This window comes from Pundamilia nyererei, unplaced genomic scaffold (genome assembly GCF_000239375.1).
Source record: "Pundamilia nyererei isolate P.nyererei 1_Seehausen unplaced genomic scaffold, PunNye1.0 scaffold00217, whole genome shotgun sequence".
NCBI lineage: Eukaryota > Metazoa > Chordata > Actinopteri > Cichliformes > Cichlidae > Pundamilia > Pundamilia nyererei.
Window position 1 is genome coordinate 387,037 of NW_005187618.1, and position 25,823 is coordinate 412,859.

General features: G+C 39.3%; 1 protein-coding gene across 3 annotated transcripts in view; it reads left to right on the forward strand.

Moving 5' to 3' along the window:
• The window catches only part of unc5db (unc-5 netrin receptor Db), a 280,431-nt gene extending 265,904 nt beyond the window's left edge, over positions 1-14,527 (forward strand). For all 3 annotated transcript variants that reach the window (XM_005748230.1, XM_005748231.1, XM_013914697.1), the window contains 3 exons: positions 3,243-3,407; positions 5,910-6,088; positions 12,892-14,527. In XM_005748230.1, coding sequence (XP_005748287.1) covers positions 3,243-3,407; positions 5,910-6,088; positions 12,892-13,153 — 606 coding nt within the window. In that variant the 3' untranslated portion in view covers positions 13,154-14,527. The remainder of the gene's footprint in view (positions 1-3,242; positions 3,408-5,909; positions 6,089-12,891) is intronic.
• The last annotated feature ends 11,296 nt before the right edge of the window (positions 14,528-25,823 follow it).

Sequence of the window (25,823 nt, forward strand, 5' to 3'; positions counted from 1 at the left end):
AACCCTGCATTATAGTAGCACTCACTACCACCTTATGACTCAATTAGAGTTCTGTGTTGAATCTTTGTCGACTCTTCAACATAGCCCACAAAAGTGACCAGCATCATTGCCAACAGTCACACTTGTGGGTGGTGCATTATGTGTTAATTACCATGTGGTAGTGTCCGGGTGCTTTATACACAGTGTCAGCCACGATAAAAACAAATAAAATGCTGGGACACTCTTTATTGTGATCTTCTTCTTGGGGAGTTTTTTGGATGCAAACACTCTCTTCACTCTTCTACCTGCTCCCTACTTTCACTACAGATCACAATGTCATCTGCAAACATCATAGTTCAAAAAGACTCCTGCCTGACCTCATCAGCCTGTCCAACACCACTGAAAACAAGAAGGGGGTCAAGAAGAGCCAATCCCTGATTTAATCCTATGTGTTGCTTATGCAAGTTGTGCAAAAATATAAATGCAAATACAAATGGCTGTAGAGCCCCCAGCCCAACCTCACTGGCCACATTATGCTTGACAGGAGGTGAATGACAAGCCAACACAACACCAAAGCAAACCACACATGAGCGGGCATGACAACACTTTTGGTGCATGGTAACCTGCTAAACAGTGAGCTCAGCAAGCAAAAGCTTTCAATTCGAGCTGCACTCTGCAGTGGTGGTGGAATCACCTTGTTTACTACAACATTCATTCATGTCGCCTGTTCATGCATGTAGTTCAACAAATCTTTTTAAAAAAAAAAAAAAAAACAGCTGCAGAGACAAAAGTTGAACACAAGTCATATCAGAGAATCAAATATAAAATTGATTATAATCCATTGTCCCCAAAAACTGGCCTTTCTGTTGCTCGTACAAATCTCCTATTCATTCTCACCTTTACCAGCAAGTAGCGCTGTGGTTACTGTGATTTCCTGTTGCTGATACACTTAAACAAAAGGTAAAATGGCAAAAATCTGTTATAACACGAAACACTCCAAAAGCACAAATCCCCGTCAAGGCCACTCACTCTCTGGGAAGTATTTACTTTTAAGGGAATAACATTGGTTTTTATGCACTTTAAGACATTTCTAGTGCAGTAAAAACAAGTGCAAAGGCTTTTCCTATTTACCCTGTTGAAGCCAATTTTAATATACTTAATTTTTTTATGAATATGCTTTATGTATTGCATCCATTTTATTGTTTAGTAAATCATTTAAATCTTTAGCAATAAATAATTTTTTTTTACACAGTTCATTTAATTTTTTCAAAAACATGTACTTATGCATTGATGTGTATTCTAACTGTTATAACCTGTTATTGTAATGTACATAACAAAGCCATAATAAAGTAATATGATATTTAGAGTCCCCATATATCATATATTCCCTTTATGTCTATATGTTCTCAGTACAAACAATGGCAGTGAGAAACAGAGTTTTAAATAGCTCTATATAGCAGCATTATTACTTTGACCTTTAGATTAATCCAGAGGTTCCCAAAGTGTGGGAACCTCTTCCCAAACCTGCTAACATTATGGACAGGTTTTTGATGGGGCGCCCACACAAACACAAAGCAGGAGATGAAGCACCGCTAAATATGTTTCCAAACCAACTTCCTTCCAAGCCAAATACTAGAAAATATGGTGAAGCATATCTTCACCTGCACAAGTGCCAAGGTAGGTCTCCCCTGCAGGATTGGTTTTCCCTGCGTCGGGAGCACACGCTGGGCTCTCCAAATCACGGACAAACAATATCCCACATTCTAGATTTTTAGTTAACAAACACTTCTCGTAATGACTAACTACTCCTGACATGTTGGAGATGTTAGCTCTTTATACAGTAAAGTTACAGTGGGATACAAATAACATCAAGCTGATCCCGCCACGATTTGGTCCCCCTGTCCAAATCACGGACAAACAGTATCCCACAGTTGTTTATGTTTTTGAACCCATTTTGCACAGAGAGGCATTTTTTGAAAAATGTATTGATAGCAATGTTGAATATTATTACCCAGGAAAAAAACAACTACACGTAAAATAATCACACCGTGACGCCGCTGCCTTTCTAAATGGAAGGATAGTAACTGTGTTTGTATATGTAAGCCTGTAAAACCTGCAGATAGTCAGATTAACAGTATTTTGCCTCTATCTGACATTCTGCAATTAATCTCATGTAAACAATAACGTGGCGCACAGCGTGATGTGAAAAAAGGCACATACCTTGACATTGTTTGACGAACTGTATTCCTCGTCCACACGTAAATGCAAAAAAGGAGTTTTACAAAATCTCCATATTCGTTGATTTGAAATGCTGTTTACGTGTGGACGAAAGGCCCAAACGCATTGAAACAGCTGCATTTTAAAAAATACCCGTGTAGGTTTGGACGTAGCTTAAAGAGTTAGTAGTTTATTTTATTACTACCTGATTTTATTGCAGTTTACTTGTATTTGCTTAATTGTTTACTAAATGTTTGAGGTGGGAAATGAACCGCATTGAAGTTTGAAAACAAAATATGGGTGTGTGTGGTGGGAGGATGTGTTTGCGTGGTGGAGGGGCGAGAAAAAGTTTCTTGTAAAACAAAGGGGGCCTAGCAAAAAAAGTTTGGGAACCACTGGATTAATCTATTGACGTTACAGGAGAGGTTAAATCTGACATGTTGTATTACAATCTTATACAGTATGTTCTACGCGTTGACAATACACAGCACACTTAACATAAGAATCATAGTTTCTAAGTTACAAGGCTTCTTGTCAATTTTAGACCAATGAATCATTGAGTTGACCTTGATGACCTTGGTGGATGTAAGCCATATTTTAATGAATTGTTAACATGCCTCCACTCTATACTCCTACAAAGTTTAATGAGAATTCATTCAAAACTTTTTGAGCTGTTGTGTTTATAGACTGAATGATAACACACACACACATACAGGTACTCCTACAGTCCAAAGGTTAGGTTAACTGGTGATTTTAAATTACCCATAGGTGTGAATGGTTGTCTGTCTCTATGTGTTAGCCCTGCAATAGAGTAGTGAGGGTGTACCCTACCTCTCGCCCTATGGTAGCTGGAATAGGCTCCAGCTCCTTTGTGACACTGAATTGGATAAACAGGAGAGATAAATTACAACTGTTTATATTTGTACACTTCATCAACTATACAATATCACTTGGTTTTATATTAACATAATGTATAATTTGGGTTAGGTCATATTGACCATTGAGTGTGATGTCGCTGATCTATTCTCTCTCTTTTCCCTCCTCAGGAATTCTCCTTCCCCCAAGTGTGGTGCAGCAACCAGCAGCCCCTGTACTGTGCCTTCTCTCTGGAGAGATACAGCCCTGTCACCGCCCAGCTCTCCTGCAAAATCAGCGTGCGCCAGGTCAAAGGCCATGAGCAGATTCTGCAGGTCTATACGGCTGTGGCCGAGGTGAGGCTCTGAAGCTGTGGGGAGGGTGTTTCACTTTTTTCACTCAACCTTTTTGTAACCTTCCTGGAGTGTGTACACCAGAGCAGGACCAGCTCTCCTGAGCTTGAGCTGTGTATTAATAGAGCGAGGAGAGCACTCTTCCTTCCCTTCTTTCCAAAAACAAGATCCAGCTGTTTGGTGCATTTGCTCTGTGTTTTTTAACCTCTGTTTGTCCAAGAGGACGCATGTTCCGGCAAATAGCCGCCTTCACGTTCACATACACCAACACCTGGGAGCTGCCTGCTGTAACAACAGCTTTCTATCAGCTGCTGAACAGCTCCACCGGAGCAGCTAGGAGTCAGGAATACTCACTCAAGAGCACCTTGGCAGTTGCTGTTAAGGCAGAAGAGAGTGCTGCTCATTGATTTCACCCAACTGCTTTTTCCACAACCAGTCACAAATGCGCTTGTCCTACCTCAAGGCCACCAGTACTAATAAAAGTCACAGTCAGACGTGAAATATTATTTACAATGACTTTTTATGGTTTGATTAAATTTTGCCTTGATGATTAGTGGAGTTTGTCAGACAGGAAGAAGAAAAAAAAGCTTTTATAGGTGTGATGTGTTGAATTCAAAACATCAGCGGTTTCAGTTTGGTAAATACAGCAAACAGGCGTTTCCAGAGGTCTGCTTCATGTTTTACAATGCGGGGCCACCATGTTGAACGGATATCATTGAAAACAGCTTTACCACTTCTTTGCACCAGAGCGAACCATACTCAATCCATCCAAATCTTGCTACACTATCTCAGGATTGCCGAAAGTCTGTAAAAAGACATAGATGTTATAATGTTACTCCAACTATATGCTGTTAGACCTAAATGGAAGGAGAGGACTCAATGATATTATATTAGTAACAGAGCTCAAACAGCACACTGCTTTCCTTTTAAATCACTTGCCTATATTAGGTTAATGAGTAAACTGGTTTTGTGAAAGATCCAGTTAAAAAGAATACCAACTGAACGTTGCTTATGAGCTCTCTCTCTCACAGGGCAATCAATCCTGCTTTTCCCCCAAAGGTTTCATAACTGCTGCCACAAGTAATTTCATGGTTAAGGCTTGTCTACTGCACTTTTAACATCCATCCATTCGGTTCCGCTTATCCTTTTCAGGGTCGCGGGGGGGCGCTGGGGCCTATCCCAGCTGTCATATGGCGAGAGGCAGGGTACACCCTGGACAGGTCGCCAGTCTGTCGCAGGGCCAACACACAGGGACAGACAACCATTCGCACTCACATTCACTCCTAGTGACAATTTGGATTATCCAATTAACCTATCCCCACAAGCTGCATGTCTTTGGACGGTGGGAGGAAGCCGGAGTACCCGGAGGGAACCCACGCAGACACGGGGAGAACATGCAAATTCCACACAGTGGAATTGAACTCAGGACCTTCTTGCTGTGCGGCAACAGTGCTAACCACCGTGCCACCGTGCTGCCCACGTTTAACATATTAAAAAAAATTTCAGGACTTCCACATTAAATTTGACTTGATTTAAATTAGTTTTAATTACTTTAAACGCAGCAGTGACACCTATCCTCAGATTCTTAGAAACTGACCAATAAAATAAAAATTACAGAATCCTCGTTTTTCTTCCTGTTGGCTTCCAAGTGTTTTAAAGCCATTTTACTATTCTCTAAGCTTTAGTATTGTGATAAAAAAAAACATATTAACTGTCCATGATCATGATTAATCACATGCTGTTTTATGTTACGGTGCTCGTATCTTGACTCAACTTTGTGATAACTAACTTTGTGTGCTATGTTAGTAATGCTGGCTTGCATCCACATTTGAACCAGTGCAGGCAACTCTTCCACTGGGCATGTGCAGAAGACACACAAAGAAGAAAACAGCGCACAGCAAGATTTTAACATGTTTTATTTATAGATCACAATCCAGCAATATGTTTCAAGTTATGACCTCAGCACTCACTGAGCAGAAACCAGACTGTGAACTCAGTAAGGCATTCTTGTGTCAGTGTGCTGTCTTCTTCCTCTTCTTCTTCTTCTCCAAGTTTAGTTCACAAAGGCAGTCAAATGCAGCACTACTGCCCCCTGTGTTATGACAGCATTTTTTTCACACCTCCATCCATTTTATTTGGATGGACGCAACTTTTATTCTGTTTTGGTAAAAAAAAAAAAAATTTTTATTAAATCTGAAATCTTGGTATGGTCAAATGAAAATGAGAATGAGGCCACAGAAAACTGATACTCCTTAAACTGTCCACATGTAGGCTTAAAAGACGGTTTTCATGGTTTGATCCACAGGCCACAGGAATCCACAGATTGAGAAGTACCCCCATACACCAATCACTTTTGTCTCATTGGCTTACAGTCTGTTTACTGATCTTTTAATGTGTAAAAATATTGTCCGAAGGGTCCTGACCCAGTAAACCTCAACTATTTGCAGAGTTGCAAATCCTCTCTGGCCCTGGTCTGATTAATCTGCTTCTGTTCTGTTCCTCCAGACCGAAAAGGAGTCAGTTCCATTTTTTATGCAGACAGACTGCACCATCACGTCCCAGACGGGGCCCAAGGCCTTCAAAATCCCCCTGTCCATCCGCCAGAGGATCTGTGCCACCTTCGACACTGCCAACGCCAAGGGCAAGGACTGGCAACTCTTAGCCCAAAAGCTCCACTTAGATCGGTGAGTGTATGATGTGCATCCTCTTTGAGGCCGCATGATCTGTGTGTGTGTGTGTGTGTGTGTGTGTGTGTGTGTGTGTGTGTGTGTGTGTGTGTGTGTGTGTGTGCCCTCTGTAATGAACACAGGCTGATGACCAGAGATGGGTAATCCGATTAGTTTTCAAGTAAAGCGTGGAAGTACTGACCTTACTTTGAGTTTGATTCCGTAAAAAGTGACAAAAACATTAGCGACCACTGTTCACTGCGTGGGAAGAAAACTTATTTTTACAGTGAAAAAAACCCTAAACTTCCGAGCAAGCACCGAGTACGCTGCCTTGGAATGGGCAATTCACAGAGAAACTTGCGGATTCTTCCACCCACCGATGCGGCACACCTGCACCAGGGCAAACATCCACCCGCCCCCACTCCTGCTAAACAGGTGAAAATAGAGCAACACGACTGCTGAGTCTTTGATTTCATTTTTTTTCTGCTGTGTTTTACTTGCATCTATTTGAAAGACTGAGTATAAACACAAAAACCTATTTTATTTTTTGTGCTGGAATGTGCAGAAAATAATTTAAATGTTAAACAAATTTCTTCCAGTCAGAGAATGTTGCATATAATTTAATGTTTGCTTGATGCATAAAGTTAAAAGATTAAAACTGATAAAAAAAAATTTCAAACAACTTTTCCATTTGATTACATTTTATATGATGGATTATGCAGAAAAAGTAGAATTGGGCTGAAAGATCTATCGCTTTATCACCTATTCAGGTTGTAAATCATGTTTTTAAAAAGTAACTAAGTAACTAATAACTAATTACTTTTGAAAATAAGTAATCAGTAAAGTAATGGGATTACTTTTGGGGGGAAGTAATCAGTAATTAGTTACTGATTACTTTTTTCAAGTAACTTGACCAACACTGCTGATGACAGTGATAAGACTCCTGTGGGTGTTGATAAGCTGCTGAATGTAGCTTCAGGTTGCTCATGCTCCCTGAGCATCAAGAGAGACGGCTGATTGTTTAACTGTATGGCACGTGGTGTAACTGACTGTGGGATGCTGTGGAACATCATACACACTCTGACACCTACATCCACTCTACTTTTGAAACATAAACAGTGCGAAATCCAGTGAGCCTCCAACATTTCTGTCACTCTGACCACTTACTTCTCAGCTGATTTTTTTCTTCTCCCAAACACAAATATGCATTTTTGATGAGACGCTGCACTCTTATTTCCCTGGCCCAGTTGTTGTCTTTGCTTGGCCTTAGCTGGTGTCAGCTATGATCTCCTGTTAAGTGCATGATTCATGAGATGCTGCTATCTAAGAGTCTTTTGGGATTTCTAAATTATCCAGATAAGCTTTCCTCTCCAAGTTGGGCAGCTTTGAACTGAGCCTGATGTGACCAATCGTTGCAGTTTTTTTGTGCTGCTTGCTGTTGTGTCTCTTGTGAAGAACCACACAGCGGCAGTGAAACACTGCCCCCAGCTGGACTCCCTGCTCAGTGAGACACAAAGGCATTGTACTGTATTGGCATGGCAACAAGCTTTAGTTTTCCTTTCCTTTGGCAGAAGCTGAGAATGAAATATAAAGCAAACTCTGTTCAGTGGTAATCACTTGCGGTGGTAATTTATTCTTAAAGGGTCGAACTTTTCATTCTAGGTACATGGAAAAGCAGATGGTTGTGTTTACTGCAGCGAGACACTCTTTAGTTCTATTAATTTACAGTTAGCACTCAGTATTCTGATTTTCTAAGAGTCAAATAAAGGGGATTCAATGACCCAAATGGGTTTAATATTAGGATTTTAAACGATCAATTTTGGGGCCATTATAGGTAACTATTGTTTTTTAGTGGATTCCATAACCAGGGTCCTAAAACAGTGGTTTCAGAACCACAAGATGAAACTAAGTTGAATTAACCTGATATACAGGGAAAATAAACAAAAAGAATTTACTGAGGTTATTGGCCAAGGTTGAACTGTTTTATTATATGCAATTGATTGGTTTGATTCTGCATGTGCCAGAAGTCCCTCAGAAGTGTGTGATCAAGCTCGTGACCAGGGTTCTTCTGAACTCTGCTGAGGCTCCTTTTTGGTAAATTATTAAATTAATAAATGATTAAACTGCCAATATGTCTTGTGTCTTCAGACTTCAATCATCCAATCCAATAAACAGCACCGAACAGGAGCCAATAGCAGAATAAGCTGTTTAGCAGTGGCAGAGATAATGTTGCAAGTTTTTCATTGATGCAACCCACATACTCAGGTCTGCTGCTCAACCCACAAATACATCCTCCTTACAAGTCTGGCACTATTTGAGGGAAATAAGCTGGCTTTCCAACAGTATCAGATTTCTTGGCAAGAAGCATTGTTACAACAAAGAAATAATCAACCAAACACAAATGTTCTTATTTTTTGTCCCAAGTTTACTTGGCAGCTGCTGGTGGCTAGGGAAAATTCAGTGTTTTCCACTCAGGTGTGAGCAGTTGCTGGCAGTCACTGTGAAATTAATCACCTTAGCCCCAGTCATGCAGGCCTAAATTGGTGTTTTTGTATTAAAACACAACTATAAAATGTAAGAGCAGTTGGAATGACCATGTAAAATTTTTGTCTTGGTCATTTTCATCAACATATTACGTGCACTGTATTTGCATTCAGATTTTGAAATATTTAAATAAAAGATGATGTCATCTGCAAAGGAAAACATCACTTAAATGTAAACCTGGGAGCCAAAAGGAGAACAAACAGGCAACCTGGGGGAGAGGGAGGGGGAATAATTGGGAACAGATGGAGCTAATTAACAGAGGTGAAAACAATCAAGGCGGGGTAGTCATTACTGCAGTGGAGGGAAAACAGACAAGGACAGGAAGTAAAAACAGCAAAAGGTCTACAGTTATCAAAATAAGAGAAGAAGTCACAACAAAGACAAATAAAAATAGACACAGCCCGACAGGACAAAATGCAAAGAAACTAACAAAAGATGAAAAACATTGATGGTAAATCACAGGTTTGAACTCAGCATTTTATGACAGGCCACGATGGATTTCTCAGAGTACTCTGTAGAGTAGCACGGATACGGGTTCTTCTTGCCATTTCTTAAAAATTCACCTTAAATAATGTGTAAATGCACAGTCAGCTAACAATAAACAAATCAAAGATTTGCAGCAATGACCGTTATGAAATACCTTGTAATGGTCTGCTGTCCCTTGAACAGGAGTGGGCAACATGAGAAACTGGGACGAATTAGCTGAACGCAGGTCTGTTCATTAGTACCTATATTTCTTTACAAACTACTAATAGAGTGGATGTTGGGAAACAGGGAGAGTATAAATCCTCCCTTTTCTGACATTTGAAAAATTTAACCCACAGTGTGCTACTTCCTGCCTTTTTCAATTACTGTATAATAATGATATTAAGATTTATGCTTATGTTTCATACTTTTGTTCTTATCTCTTTTCAGTAGCTGTTTAGTGGTTGAGCTTTTTTTTATTTCCATTAAGTTTTTGCTCTCTGTAACTCTACACACAGTGTTTCTGTTTCTACTTCCATTTGTTTTTTGCACTTCTTAGTGCACCGTGGAAAAGGCACAAGAATTTCTGTCAAGATAAGAACTCTATTAATCCTATCTCTACCTAAAAATGTCAACATTTTACCAATATTTAATCAGCAGTGCCAGAAACAACTGTGCATGTTTTTGCCAAAGTTAAAGACTTCAAACTTTGTACAAAGCAAATAGACGGCTTCTAGTATACTGCTGCACTTTTCTACTCTACTTGAGCACTCAAAGCATTTTATACAACACGCCTCATTTACTCTTACACACCCATTCATACAAGTACAAACAAGTGAGAACATTCACACTCTAATAAACACATCGGAGAGTGTGAAGGTTAGTATCTTAATACTTTGCTTAAGATCACAGCATCTTGCCCAAGGATACTTTGCATGCAGACTGAAGAACAATGGAAGAAATCTATTTGGGTTGGAACACCGGGGCTCAAGTCAGATTTGATGCCTGAGGTGGAAATACATGTGGCCATCACTGAGACAGGCCCTTAATGTGGGTTTGTTAAACTTCATCACTGAGAATGCTTGTTCACATATGAAAGTAGATCTGAGAGAACCAACATCTTCTGGATCATGTCTCCTTATGTGTGGATGTGAGTTCTTCTTTTTGAGAGAAGAATACAGGTACAGCAGTTATACTGACTTAAACAACACCTCCTGGTGTTTAAAACAATGCAAAAGTACCAATTTTCAGTTCCAGGTTTACTTTATCTTGCATCATTTCAAAAGTTCAACATTTTGCCTGACTTGGACAACCATCGGCTGAAATGGGCTATATCACGGACATCACAGAGCCAAGGAGAAAAAGTCAAAATTGTCCACTTTAGTATTCAACTGAAGCTCCAACTTTCCCAAACTGTCCTTGATCCATCTTATTATGGTTCACCTGGAGAGGGGCATATTCCAAATGGTTTTTTTCTCAGGGCGTATTAGTGCAGCAGAGTCCATCAAACACTCTTTGACAATCTCCCCATCAGAGAACGAGTTATAGTTGTTTTTGTGAATTTGTGAAATCACAAAGCTACTCTTGGCAGCTTCATCTTTCGATGTGTTTAACGTGGTCAAAGGTCCTTGTTGCTTTTTCTGCTTTGCCAGCAAAGGTTCAGATGTCCGTTCCAGCTCTGGATCAGTCAAGTTTTTGTATTCCTCAATTCAAACTGTAAACCTTAAACACAGCTTTAAAGTGGACAGCTTTACCTCTGACGTCAGTAAATAAATACTCAGACGTCCACATGAGTTACTCTTTTTTTAATGTGATCTCACGTCTTTTTTGTACTCTCACATCTGTCATAAACGTGGGTTCCAGTGCATTTGCAGTGAAGCTCCATTCACAGGCATACGTAATGTAGAAAAATAGCAGTCACTTTAAAATTAATAGCAGCCAGCTGACTTGTGATTTCCCACAAAATTGCAAAAAACAGTAAGCGGAGTTTAGTTGAAGACTGTTTAAGACCCCACTGAAGTCACACGCACAATGCCCAGGTCTGCCCTTCTAGGAACAGATTTCATTGTGAAATAAAATGTGATTTGAAATACATGTCACATTGCTTTGAAATTTCCAGTTTCATGTTCTCAATAGCTGGTAAACGACATGAAGCCGGAACAGTAGATACAGAAGATCTTTCTTACAGAGTTCATTTCTAACTTTTTTAAGGCTCTTTAAAAGTTCAAAATGCTGCTGTGCCTTCACTCTAGTCTCTCTCGTTAGCTGCTAACCTTTACTGTCCAAAACAAGCCTGCAGTGATGAGGGGGAGGCAGACAGAGACACAGTTCTAAACGTTGCTTGAAACAGACGTCTTTCTTCTCGTTCTTTAAGGGCAGCAAACACTTTACACAAAAACAGATCACTTTAATGTCAGTGGCACTGCTATAGCCCTGCCAATCTGGACTAAACTCTTCAAGAAGCTAGTTATTTTAGGTGTATGATAGGGAACAGGGAAAAAGCCTCAGCATTAATTTTTATGGTCACAAGACCAAAAGACTGCATTTAAAGGCTCACCAATCAAGTCTGATAAATTAGAAACTGCTTCAAAAGATCAAAAATGTTTTTCCATGCAAGTTAGGCATCCTCTGCGCATGTTGGTGAGTGGTTTTTGGAGCTTGCTGGTTAAAGTTATTCCTCACTGCTGAAACCAGATCATTTGCTTTGAAGGCAAATGGTCTCAGTTTGTTATTTGCATCACACTATTCACAGTTTCACAACCACAAGTAGTTGCTGAATGTTAACAGGCAATTGGGATGTTCTGTACCAACTTTTGCTGCAGCACCATATGCCTCTTCTTTATTCCTCTTACATATACTGCTTCCATATACTGAAAGCACCCTGTATTTCCCAATTGGTTGCCAGCCAGTTAAAGAACACAAATTTTTCCCTAGCTGGTTACTAGGGGGACACTAACTTGTCTTTATTCCTGCATGATTCCTGCACAGCAGCTACTTGCAGCTTTTAAGGAAATACATTTCCCCCCCTAGCAACCAGGTTGCCAGGCAGTCACCAATCAGTCACTAGGTCTATGTGACTGGGGTCTTGGCAAGATTATAGCCTCAGTAACAGTCCAATCCATCATCGCGACATGATTAGCATCTCTGCTGATTCCATCATAGCATTCAAGAAATGTTGTGCTAATTCATGTGTGTAGATACAGTAGGCTTAAAAAAAGAGCTGACGTGAACCTCTACTGTGGGCATGCATCAGCTAGCTGAACCTGAGTAAGTGCTTCTGCAGAACAAAATGATCATTTTCCATGATTTTAAAGTTAGGCGGGGTGTGCACAAAAAGGAGAGCAGCAATGATGTAACGACAGAGGAATGTCAGTGAAATTCAATGATTTGTTGCGCAATCAGGCAAAATACTTGTTAGTAACATGAAGTGGGTGTCTCCCAAGTGAAACCTTTCTCACCATTTGATTGACAGTTGATGGGGCCTTAAATATCTTACAGTGTTATGTAGGTGACTGTTACTAGCGACTAACCAATAGGCACACAGTGACAAGCATACAGTTTTAGATGTAGATTCTGGTTAACTGGTTGTACAATGAAAAGTCATGTTGTGTAAGGACTCCTGTAGCATGTGTGCACATAGGAAGCAGGCGAACTACCACGAGTGATGGACTAGCAGATTTACACATTTACATTTAAACTTTAAGACCACCTGATAAAGTCATTAAAACATTTGTTTTCTTTTGCAAGTTCGTTGCATGTGGCATCTGTAAAGAAACAGTTACTTTCATGTTCCTGTATGTGCTCCTCTACAGAAACCTGGGGTATTTTGCAAAGCAGCGGAGTCCGTCTGCAGTCATACTAAGCCTGTGGGAGGCTCGTCACCAGGACACTTCTGACCTTGACTCTCTAGCCAGTGCCCTGGAGGAGATTGGAAAGATCCACTCCAAAAGTTCCCCCAAGGACCAGGACGACTGCGAATCTGACTCCATTCACATAGAAGCAAGCAGTCTGTACGGAACAGGCAGACTAACCAGTCAGAATACAGAGGACTGCACTTCTGAATACACGGGCTGAGAGAGGAGAGAGAGCCAGTAAAAACTGACAGACTGACGTATATATCTGTATACGCACACAATCAGTGATGGACAACACACTGCGGCGGTGCAGTAGAAGGTCACGAGGTGAGTAGACGGTGCCAGTGTTCAACACGGCGACCGATCACAACAGGTCGAGGTGAGCTGGCACCTGCTGTGGATCTGCCCCTCTCTTTTAAGAACCCGTCTGAGGCTGGACTGTAAATCTTTGTCTGCCTTTCCACTCAGTCCTTTCTGTTTGTTTCTAACTTCTTTTAATTTAGGTTGATGTGAATTTATTCCCCTTTGTGTCTGCTATTGTCTGAACCCGCGTTAGAGGAGAAGGGAGCTCCTTTTCCAGCAGTCCACACGCTTGCATATAAGTCTGAATATGCAAATAAGATGATACAACTGTGGCGTAATGTTAGTCACCTATGTTTGATCTGACACTCCCCTTCCCGTGTCAACAAATGAAAAAGGACTTAAAAGCTAGTTTTTCTTTTCTTTTAATGTCCACTGTTATATTTTTAATGGGAAGCTCCTGATTGCTTAAATGTTGTGATAGTGAACTTTCAAGGCAGGTATCTTCAAAATCACCTGGTTTTATTTAAAAATTAAAAAAAAATCCCAAAACCGAAATTTTAGCACTTATGTGATCATTTATGCAAAAAATAATCATAAATATATCATCCCCAGTTGTACTCGAAAAAAAAGTAAGAAAGAAAACGAGCCGTTGGTTGTGGCGTAATGTGGCAGAGTGAGATTTCTAACCGTGGCATTACAATTCATTACAGTTGCCTCCTGCGGCAGATAGAGAGGGAGGAAGCTGTAAAACATCATTTCCTGGCACCGCGGAGAGGTCATCGCTATGTCTTATCATCCACTTCCCACCATTAACACCCGTCACACAGACCTCATATCAGGCCCTGACACACCCAGCTGCCCCCATGTCTACCACCCACCCACACAAGTACACAACTCACACACCACACTGACATTTCGCGGCTGTAGAGGTCACATATTTTCATATTATTCAAAAAACAACAAAGGAATACAGACAGTGTCAGACATATATAACATACAGTAACAGTATATAAGGTATATAAATCCTACGCCATGCTGAGGGAATAAGGGAAAATATCATAGTCATGTGAGGTAATGGTAAGTGAAACTTTTGATGACCTCCAGGTCAGAATAGATTGAAATGTTAACCCCTCATCTTTATATTTGAACACACACTAAGGTTGAAGCTGTCAGAGCTTTAGCTGGTGTTTGTAGAAAAGTGTTTTTGTAATTATTTAAGACTCTTAATTCAAGGTTCAATTAAGTACTTTTTATCTCCAAAAGTTGATTCTGTTCATCTGGACGTAGCGTTTTGTGGGAGAAACGTTTCTGATGAATATATCTGATGTATTTTTTACATCAGATATATTCAAAAACAACACCCAGTGTTCTTGCAGCGGAGAGATTTGTATGAGTGAAATCACAGCGGGTCTCATAACAACCTTCACCTTGCCAGAGAGGTGCATGCTGGGTGAATAAGGCCAAATTATGCAAAATTATATTTTCGCACGTACTCCTGGCAGTCTCTAGCCATGAACTTTCAGGTTAGAATTTTCTGATATGTGCCACTGAGATTTCTGTCTGCAACCCTGGTGAACGGAATGTCCTTTGCTCTACGCCTAGCAATGAAAAATTCCACCGAGAGTCTCACTAATTTATACTGAAACAGAAGAGTGCCAGCAAGTGACAAGAGTGGAGCTGTAGTGGAAGGTTAGAATAGTTGAATGATGGCAGGAGGGGAAAACAGACCTGAATTTTAACCAAACTAAACACTTATCACACATATCTAAAAGGTTGTTTAAGGTCTTAAGTGACTTTAAGTTATAATATATTACCTAGACTTGTTGGTGAGACTTGTGGGAGCTGTTTTTGTATAACTTTTATAAATCAGACATAAATCTACCCAAAAAACATTTGGCTGATATAAAAACAAAATACAATGAGGTAACACAGAGAGCAGGCGAATGGAACAGCCCAACCGGCACCTATATTGAATTTTTCTGAAAACATCTTGTTGTCAACATTAGCTTATGATTTTACAGTTTTACAGGCCTCACGCTAACTGTATGGAAATCTAACTTTAATTTAACTTTGATAAAAAGTTGTCAAAAGAAAATGTACTTTATTTTGAAAAAACTAATTGCCAGGTTTTGTGTGCTTTTAGACTGTTTGCAGAGGCAGCATTAAAAAGTCAGAGTGGGTGACACATTTTTATTGTTTTATGTAAAATAAAACGTAATGTGGACATGTAGACCAGAAGGTTGGTAATATTGCTATTATCAATATTATACTTAAACAAAACTAAACCTAAAAATAAAAAGAGAGAAACATTTTTGTTAACTGAAATCAAAATATAAATCTGGACTTGTGAGGGTAAAAATCAAACTAACTGAAATGATTATGTGAAATTTGAAACTAAAAAAGAATCCAGATAAATGCAATATTCTTAGTTTTTATTTGTCAGCTTGATAAAATTTGTTATCATAACTTGAAACATTGATAGATTTGGTTTTGGATTTGGATGTCTGTACGAGTCATCTGCTTTCCAAAAACTCTGTGTTTTTATTAGAAAAACTTCTTCTTTTTTTTTTGTTGATTATCAGCACTGATTTTTCTAAATCATGCCTTTCGCATATACCATACATACAATAATAATTAAAAAGACTGAAACTAATAAAAACTAAACTGGAAAGAACAATGACACAAGTCAGAAATGAAAAAAAAAGAAAAAAAAGAAAGAAAATACAAAACTACAATATAATCTGGCGATTTTAAGCTAACCTGAATAGCTAATATACAAAAATGTGTGTTTGGTATACTTACAGGTAAGTAGAGTGGAGTTAAGTATGGGTATAATTCAGATGTTTAGCATTTGGTCCCTTAAAACATGTCAGATTTGACCTGTTTCAACTCTTAAATCATTATCAGGACAAAGACACACAGTGTGCAGTTTTGAGTGTGCTATAGCTAGGTTTCTATCCAAAAGCAAATTTGAACACAATTTAGAGAGAAGGTAGATTTACTGGGAAGAACACTGTAGCTGAATATTTTAGATGAAAGGTTTTTTGTTTGTTTGTGTTTTTTCCTGTAACATGATCTTTGAACGCTAATGTGACAATAACCATTAAATGTACTGTAACTGTGTGTTGGTTTTATTTGAAAATAAGCATGCCACTTTCCAGTAAGGCTACATTTCAGCATTCAATCAAATACCAACTCTTCAAATTTTCATTTTCAAGACAGAGAAACAGAAAATGGGTCATTTGTAACCTCTACATTATAATGCATAGTGAAATTTAGTAACAGTAACAGATTTGGATGAAAATGAACAAAATAGAATCTCAGACCAATCCCCAGCATTGGCATTCATTGGTATTACTAAAACATACAGAGTTATAGATGTTAGCCTACTCAGAATAATAAAATGTTGGCTATAGATAAACTAAATGACTGAGGCACTATAAATGCTGTTTTTTGTTGTTTATTTATTCAGCCTTTTGTATCAGGAAAAGGAAAACAATGAATTCTTCATTATAACAACTGAACCATTTTCAGCTCTTTATCGCCCTGTCTTTAGCAAGTACAAAATTGGTCTGATGCAACAAGTGAAGATCAACCACTGCCACTGTTATACAACAACACAACAGGCAATACTATATTGCTTACATTACTGTAACTAAATAATAACCAAATCAATTATTATTTGACAAAGTTACAGATATACTAACTGGGAAAACACTGGGATTCAGCCCCTAAAAATCAAAAACTAGCTGATCTCCTGTTCATGCTGGGTACAACTAATAGCAGTTCCACACAGCAGTCTAAGAATAGCAGAAGAGAAGACTAACCAAATGATTTTTATGGTCCAGGTGCTGATACTTTTTGATCAAGGTACATAGACAGTTCCCTACCTGTGAATCTAGTCCTTCAGCATTTTTCATCTAAGTTCAATTTTCTTGACTATTTTTTCAACAAAGAGAGGGAAACAAACTCTTGCTCGGTGGTTCATCACAACTTATATGGTCACCTGGAATACACCACTGGCACTGTACATGTGAAAGGTTACATCCATCCGCTTTTATTTCCCTGCATCATTTCTATGCATTTGTAATCAGTTTCAATCCATTTATTCTGTAATTGAAGCTTGTGAAGTGAAGAATATGAAAGGTAATCTTTTGTTTGTCTTTTCTTTATCTTTTAATTGTGACTAACTGGAGTTTGCTTTTCATTCCTACAAGTGGAGTGTCAGAAAAGGAAACGTGTGCTTTTGTAATGCTTAGCGGTGGCTTATGTCGCATCAAGAGCATCTTGTCTGTGTGGTACACACAAGCAAACTCAACGTGCACCTTCATCCTGGATGTGTATCAGCTGTGTCTACTGTATCCCATTGACACGTTGAAACTCAGTTCTTTAATAAGTGAGCTCATACACACTCTTACACAAACATATTTTCACTGTGTATAATGCTTTGGTGTAAGACTAACCCTGTTTCATGAGACAAAACCTTCACTGTTGCATCCATGACTTCCCGTCACCTGAGTTGGTTGGTCCGATGCTCTTTCCTGCTTCACGCATGGCCTTCGGCTTCATATCACTATTCTTGTGCCTTGTTTAACTACTGTAAATGGTGAATGTTTGTAAAGTACAGATGGGGATAAAAAAAAAGAACAATTAATCATACTGACTTACATTAAAGATATAAGTTGAAAAAAGTATTTAAGATTATAATAATGAATAGGCTGCAGAGCTTTTCTAGTGCTGAACAGCTATGTTTGGTAATGCCAGGGCAGCTTTGCGGTATACTGTATCTATAATTATGGACATTTTGGATGTTTTCTGTACAGTAGAATTTGCAAATGTATATGCAGCCTTTTGGAAATAAATGTACAGTTGAAAGATCAACTTGTCTCAAGTTATTTTTCATTTTCCGTTGGCTAATGCACATGGGATGATTCAACACACTGGGGGGTTGGTGGGTGACAGTAATACCCTCCTCTCTAGGGGACTGTAGTTGTGATGAAAATGAAGGGGTTGTGCTTGCAGGCATTGCTTTATTTTTTATTTTTTGTTGATGTAACCAAACTGAAACAAGCAGTCTACGAGGTGCCAGGGGGAAAATGTCAGATTTGTATTCTCTAAAGTGTTCAGTTTGAGTGTACATGTTTATTCAGGAGAATATAGTTTGGCTTTCGTATTTACTTATTTATTTATTTATTTTATCCCCAGCGACATCGCGGGTCAGAGTCTGTAACATGTAGTACTTGCTGAGTTGTGGGCTCTGCACCAAATGTGTCATCTGCACTGTTTTAGGTTTGTGGAGCTGAAAAGGCTGACAAATGACAATCACAATGTAGCCATGTCCAAAGGCTTTTCACCTGTTGAACTCTCAAAATGGCTCTAAATAGCATGAATATTGTTCAGAACTGAAGAAGGCTTTTAACAAATGATTGAGATGATAATTTAATTTCACTTAAAGTGTTTATGACGTAATAAATTAAGTGAGAAGTGAAATGACTTTTATGCAGTCTTTGTGAATCAGTGAAGTTTTCTCTTCGCTTTAGAGGAAATTGAGGTTTAAGGCATCCCCAAAAGTTGATTCTGATGAACAGAATCAACTTTTGGGGACCAATTGGTCATGGGAATTTGCATATCAATGATCTAGGAACTGACCTCCCAGCCCATTGTTCCTTCAGTGGTGCTAGTTTCAGTCATTATGCAAGTGCACTGTTTATAGGATTGAGGAAACCTGCAGTCAGCTGAGACTGAAGAAGTCACGATGAGTGGTGAAACGTTACAACATTATGTTAACACTATGAGTCTATGAGTTAAAAAGAATCATGCACTCACATTGGGTGGATCTAATTGTAATTTCATAATTTCTACTAGCATCAACATTTCCCGTGAAATGCTGGTTCACAGCCACAGGCCATGGTATTTCATGCTTGTTGTGGCAAATGCAGCCTGGAGCTGCTAGCCTCAAGCGGAGATGAAGATTGTTCTGCTAAGATCACTAATCCAGCATTACATTGAGATTTTATGAATAGTATTACAAGAGACCTAGAAACAGCTTCTATGGAGTTCTGCTTTAATGTGCCTTGCATACTCTGAATGTGGGGGTTTTCTGTCCAAAAAATGTTTGTTTTTATACATACCTGAGTTCAGTAGGCAAACTCACTAATCCGTGTGGCTGACTGACTCACGTGGGGGAATGTACGACAGGGTGTGTCTTAGACTGCCAGTACTGTAGTGATCTGAATTTTGTAAAGATGAAATTCTGCCATACCTGTTAGCTGATCTGTGTTTGGATTAAAACAATTAATGAACAAATACAGAAAGAACAAAGCGATTCAGTTCTGTATCTGGTATTTGTGTGGCACATCGCATGGCATTCATTGTCTATGAAGAAATAGGGAAATATTTGAATATATGTGAGAACTGACAAAAAGTGAGATTTAAACAACTATCAAGAGAACACTTTCTTGCACACGGCTGTAAGTCACTAGCGACTAGCTTTAGTTTCTAATATTTGCAGTGTCTGTTAGTTTTGATGGACTTTGGAATACGAATGGGGTGAATGAGTTTGATGTTACTTGTACATGTGCCATTATACTGGCAGCAACAATGGAGTCAGTAAAAACTCTGTCCTAGTTTGGGTTTGCAGTGTGTACATCACAAAATGCTTCAGTTAGTGTAGCTGACGGTTACTAACCTGGCGTGATTTTAATTGTTATTGTTTTTGGAAGCATCATTAGCTGTATATGTGTATAAGCTGATAAGAGTAACGCTAGCGTGTGAATCAAAAATGTATTAATGTATAAACAAATATCAATTTATAATTGTCTCTGAATAATGGGGAAGGCTGAAGATAACACAAGAGTGGACAGACTCCTGTTGCTTTCATATAATGTGCAGGCCAGTTACACACAAGCCACATTTCCAGTTCTTTAACTGAATTTAATCAGTGTAACTGTGTCATATAATTGTTCAGTCATTAAACACTCTGATGTTTCGGAATGCATGTTTAAAGTATTGCTGTTATTGCTGTGCATTTTGTTTTTAAAGCATATTTCCAATCACTGCATGTAATGTTTAAGAAGGTTCAGGTTGACACAATGGTGGCATTTAATGAATTGCTTCTTATCCACTTCTATTTGTTAGTCTTTAATCCCATGGAGTTGCTGTAGCATATATTCTAGCAGCTGTTTCACGGTTAAAAACCCTGCTAATGATTTCTGACCACTGAAAATAAAGGGATAAAGGGATTGGATAAGTGGAAGAGAAGGGATGGATGAAAATAAAGGGATTTTATTCTGATGTGGGTTAGGAAATACTGACTTTGTATTAACATAATGCAGCTCTTAGTAGAATATGACCAGTTATACTGAATAGGCTTAAAGTATCAGAAATAAAACCTGCTGCATGTAAAAGTTGATTTGAGGCACAGTTGCCAGTACATTCAAGTAATCCGCCAGCATGTAAACTGAGTTGTATGGACTTTTCCAACTATACTGTCTATAAATTATTTAGCTAGATTTTACATTTTTAGAGCAATCATAGCTTCTTCAATTCCCCAGAGGTTAGAGGAGATTGTGGTTTAAAGTATGATAGTTCCCATTCATAAAGCTCAGGAAGTAAAGGTATGAGTAATAGGCAAAAGATTGTTGTACTGCTAGTCTGATTAAGTGAGGCATGATGAAACACCCTTTCATGCAAACTGTGTAAAATGTGGCGGAACAGATAAGTAAGTTCAAATGTCTCTAAGTGAATCAGTAAGACTAACAAAACATTCATAAGAGCATTGATTGCTTCTCCTGCTCTTGGCTGTGAGGCAATTGGCCCACTGAATTGTGCAATCCTGCTCTAACTGCTAACATTAGCATTGTGGCCAGCTAGGTTATTGTCATTTATGTCAATAGACAAACCCACTGGTGAGCTCAGCATAGAGATGAATGGGCCCAGTCCTAGGCAGCCATCAGCATAGCTTATTATGAAATACTGCCTGTGGAAATATAGCACATGTGTTACCACTTTGAGGCCATCTTAACCCTGCCTCAAACTGTAACTCTAATTTAGAGTAAAGATTTATTGGAAGGTAAATGGACTGATTCTTATATAGCGCTTTTCTACTCTCCCACTCAAAGCAACAACAACATGCCTCATTCACTTCTAAACTCAAGTGCAACTAATAAACATTCACACTCCGATGAACACATTGGAGGGCAATTTGGGGTTAGTACCTTGCTCAAGGATATTTGGCATGCAGACTGGGGGAATTGAACCACCAACCTCCTGATCAGTAGCTGAGCTGCTCTACGACCTGAGCCACAGCCACCAGTAATGGAAAACAGTTTTGGTGTGTCTCATTTAGAATGATCAAATTCTTTGTCACCTGATTGCCAAGACTGTGAAACACAGGGTTATGGGTTATGATTAGCATCTGCATCAGCGATGACTTGGACCTCACAGGGATTCACTTTTGTGTTTGCTTTTTAAAAATGCTATATCTGTATACTAGTTCAAGATTGCAACTTATTTAGCCTATAGTGTCTACCATGAAGCATCCTGAGGCTTTTAGATTATTATGAATGTTAACCTCTTAACTTAGGGTTAGAGTTGGGGTTAGGTTGGATTTTAGTCACATGTTGAACATGGATAGTTTCTGCAACTATCGAATCAAGTCTCTTACTTGCAACACCATGAATATGTTCCAGCAATGGTATCCCTGAAGGTGTTTGGTTTTTTTTAGATTGAAACACCATATGTGTCTTACCCCACATTAATACAGCACACATGCATGTGATGCCGTCAACAGAGGGGAACTTGTGCGCTGACAGAAGTTCCAGATGGAGACCTTGAGCCATGCGGGAACAAAGCCATGAATAGACTTCTCCTAGTAACTGGCTGAATCATAGTGCAAACTAAATAAAATACGCTTTTAGGCCATGTACACCAGTGGCTCTGACCAAAGTCCATCTGGAAGTAAGTCTTGCCACCAAGTAACAATTTGGGCAGTCATTTTGAAATATAATCTAAAGTCACATAAGAACTGCATGTATGGAATTACCTGTCAAATCTAATGAGAACAGTTGCTCATTTAGAGGGTCGCCACAGTGGATCATCTCCCTCCATCACACTCTGTCCCTCTGATACACTCAACATGTTCAACTTTTCCACCTCCAGCTTCACCTCCTGTCTTTTTGTCAGTGTAACCATATGCAAACCATACACCATGGCATGTCTCAGTGCCATCTACCTTTCTTTCCATTCCTGCTGCTATCCTTCTGTCACAAATCATCCTTGATACTCGTCTCCCCCCACTCCACCCTGCTTGCACTCTCCTTCACCTCTCTTGTGCACTGTCTGTTGCTTTGGACGGTTGACCCCGGGTATTAAAACTCATCTACCTTCACTATCTTTACTCCACCTGTCTTTCTCTCATTCACACACGTATTCTGTCTTGCTTCTGTTGAATGTCATTAATCTTCGCTCCAGTGCATACCTCCACCTGTCCAGATTCTCTTTCACCTGCTCCCTACTCTCACTACAGATCACAATGTCAGCAGCATCGTAGTCCACAGAGACTCATGTCTGATCCCATCTGTCAATCTGTCCATCACTACTGTGAACAAGAAGGGGCTCAGAGTCAGTTCCTGATGTAACTTTGATTTCCCCTTAGTGAGTGTCATGTCTCCCTTTATTAGGTAATGTCACTGGTCAACCTTCTGCTGCTGCCATTCACATCTGACCCAGTCTGGGTACTCTACAATCACACTAGAGTGGATATTGTTAGTGCTCTCGTGAAGCTCATGTCCCTCTGAATCTGGCCACCTTTCCAATGTTGTTCTTATACCCACACTATGGCCATGGCCATTTACCTCTATATGAACACCTTTACCTCCCTTCCATTGTGGCGAAAATAAAGAGCAGTGCTTTCCCATCTTTCCTAACCACCACTTTGGTGCCCCCAAGTTAGACCCTTAACTCTGAGCTGCTCCAGTGGAGCTGCTCAGTGCCAATAGATCTATTGTACTGGACAGCATGTAACTGTGCAAGCATCGACGGGGCATAACTGAAAGGGAAGACTTGCTTTCCTCTGAACTTCCATCGCAGAATAAATTTGTGAACTAAACATCCACACAAGCTGCTAGAGATTAGAAACAAATTAAAATGCAACATTTTTCAGGAATATATGTACCCATTATCTGTATCCATTATTTGCATAAAAGATCATCCTTTATTCAATCAATTTCTTGTCAGTCTTCAAACCTAATGTTGGAATTTTAACATTTAAAAACTTCTAGTTGCACTTCTTTTGCTTATTCACCAGTGTGCAGGTTCACTCTGTCTTTGGATAAGCTTTGTCTAATTCCTCTATGAATAAGCAAGTTCATGTAGGTCTTCAGTTCACTATCTCCTCTTGCACTGTGTGTCAGAAAGATCCCCTTAATCCCTACAGCAAAACCTCCCTCTCAGTATACACATAGGCTCTGTAACAGAAGAAAAGTATATATATATTTTTTCCATATCATTAGAATTGATCTCGACCTCGGCCCGGCCGATGAGCAGAACCCTGTACGGTCTGTCTGAATGCAAAATTCATGTCTTATCTCGGAAAATGTGGCTCAGAGATTCCAGCCACCTCCCGGGCCTTATCATCAAAAAACACAAGTTTGCAGCAGCGTGAGGGGAAACGGTGCAGAAATTCAGAAATGGAACAGACTCTGAATGATTGGGCAAATAAAATAGGTAAAACCAGAAATGTAGTGTTGTACTACAAAGGTGGAGGAATAAGACGTTGATGAGCTGCAATGCGCAGGAAACTTGTTGAGTGACTGGTCTCTATTTCTCAGTGTGCCTGGCAGCCTGTGAAGCCATCAGTCACCCAATCTCTGAGCCTAGAAACAGCCCCGACTGCCTAAAACTGTGAGACCATTTCAGCTCCATCTCAGAGCATCGCAATCAACAGACTGAAACGGAGGTTTTATTCCTCTCCGCATCCACAGCCCACTGCTTCCTGTCGGCCTGCATATCTGCGCGCTGCAGACAACTGCTCATTAGATAATGCTAAACTGGCACTCCCAAGCATGAGGTTTGCTAAACACTGTGGTGATGGCTGACTTCATGCAGTTTGTGATGAAAGCGTTTGTACAATAGTCTGTTTTCCCCCATTATCCCGTGAGGGGCTAAAAGGCGAGAGAGGCACCTCTTGGAACTGTTATTCACTTTGCAATACAGCAGCAATTTGAATGTTTGAATGCTGAGCTCATTCAGAGTGAAAGCGATCATACACCAGGTCAGATCCAACATATCTGATTTTATTTGCATAAATTTTATGTTTAAAATAGGGAAAAGCTCGGTTTGGTATAAGAGAAGCAAATGTTTCTGTTTAGAGCTTCACACACTCAGATCTTTCAGATAAAAGCACTGCATCCCACTGTAGGCTTAGACATTATCTTACATTTTACATTCTACAAACTGTTCATCACCTATACCTCTAATATTACTGTAAAAAAAATTACATATCGTTTTCAGGATTCAGGCAGCTCATTTTATCTCATTTCTCTGTAGCTTTGGCACCACGTATGTTACCAATGTGATAAGCTGTAGCCACAAAACTACACTTGTGTTTCCTCATGTGAATCATGTGCAGTATTTGTGAGTTTAGTCATGATTTACTCAGCCTGCAACTGTTTTTGTTTGTTCATTTTCTCACCTTAACTTTAAAACTGTTTTCAGTATAAATCTTCACACCCAGAGATGGCAAACTATGTTTGCTTAACCCCTGAGCAAAAGTACAGCATTTTTGAAGTTGTACTGATAATAATTTGCCATTGCGTGTTATTTTATACTACTACATTCAAAAAATATTCCTTAACAAAATATATAACAGAGGCTGAGATTAAAAGCACTCTTTAATAGTTTCCCCAGGAATAATTTCCCCCAGGGATCAATAAAGTATTCTGATTCTGATTCTGATTCTAATAGAATAATTTCACCATATATTAAATCAGTATTCTCAGTAATCAGTCATAAGGCCTCTTACATGAAAGCAGTGTCTGCTTGCAACCACGTTACATTTTAATAATTTCATTTAAATGAATTTATAGCTTAAAAAGAAGAAAAAGAAGACCAAGAAAAGAGGAGGGGCGGGGTTAATATCCCAAATATGCGAAATTGTAATAACCGTCATAGCTTGAGGAAAAAGTCCAGTGTTATGTCTTGGGTTTTTGTGTTTTTTGTTTTTCCATCCCCGGGGCCTAATGAGACTGAATTGTGTTTTTTAATTTAAATAGGCGCCTTATCGTCTGTGAAACACTCTGGTCAATATTTGTTCTGAGCAGCCGACGGGGAGACGTTTGTCCACAGGGCGTTTTAACGCCACCGTTTTAAACCCAGCCTTACTCTGAACCTAAACAGCCAGCTGCTCTTCCAGAAACTTAGCACTAAGATGGCACAGGTGACGTCAGCTGGGGGTCAGTACAAAATCTTCTACATCATCTACAATGCTCGCTAATAATTATTGATAATCATTGATAACGTTGCAGCTGAAGATGATTTAAATTATATTAATAAAAAAATACACATATTTTATTATCATTACTTCTTGT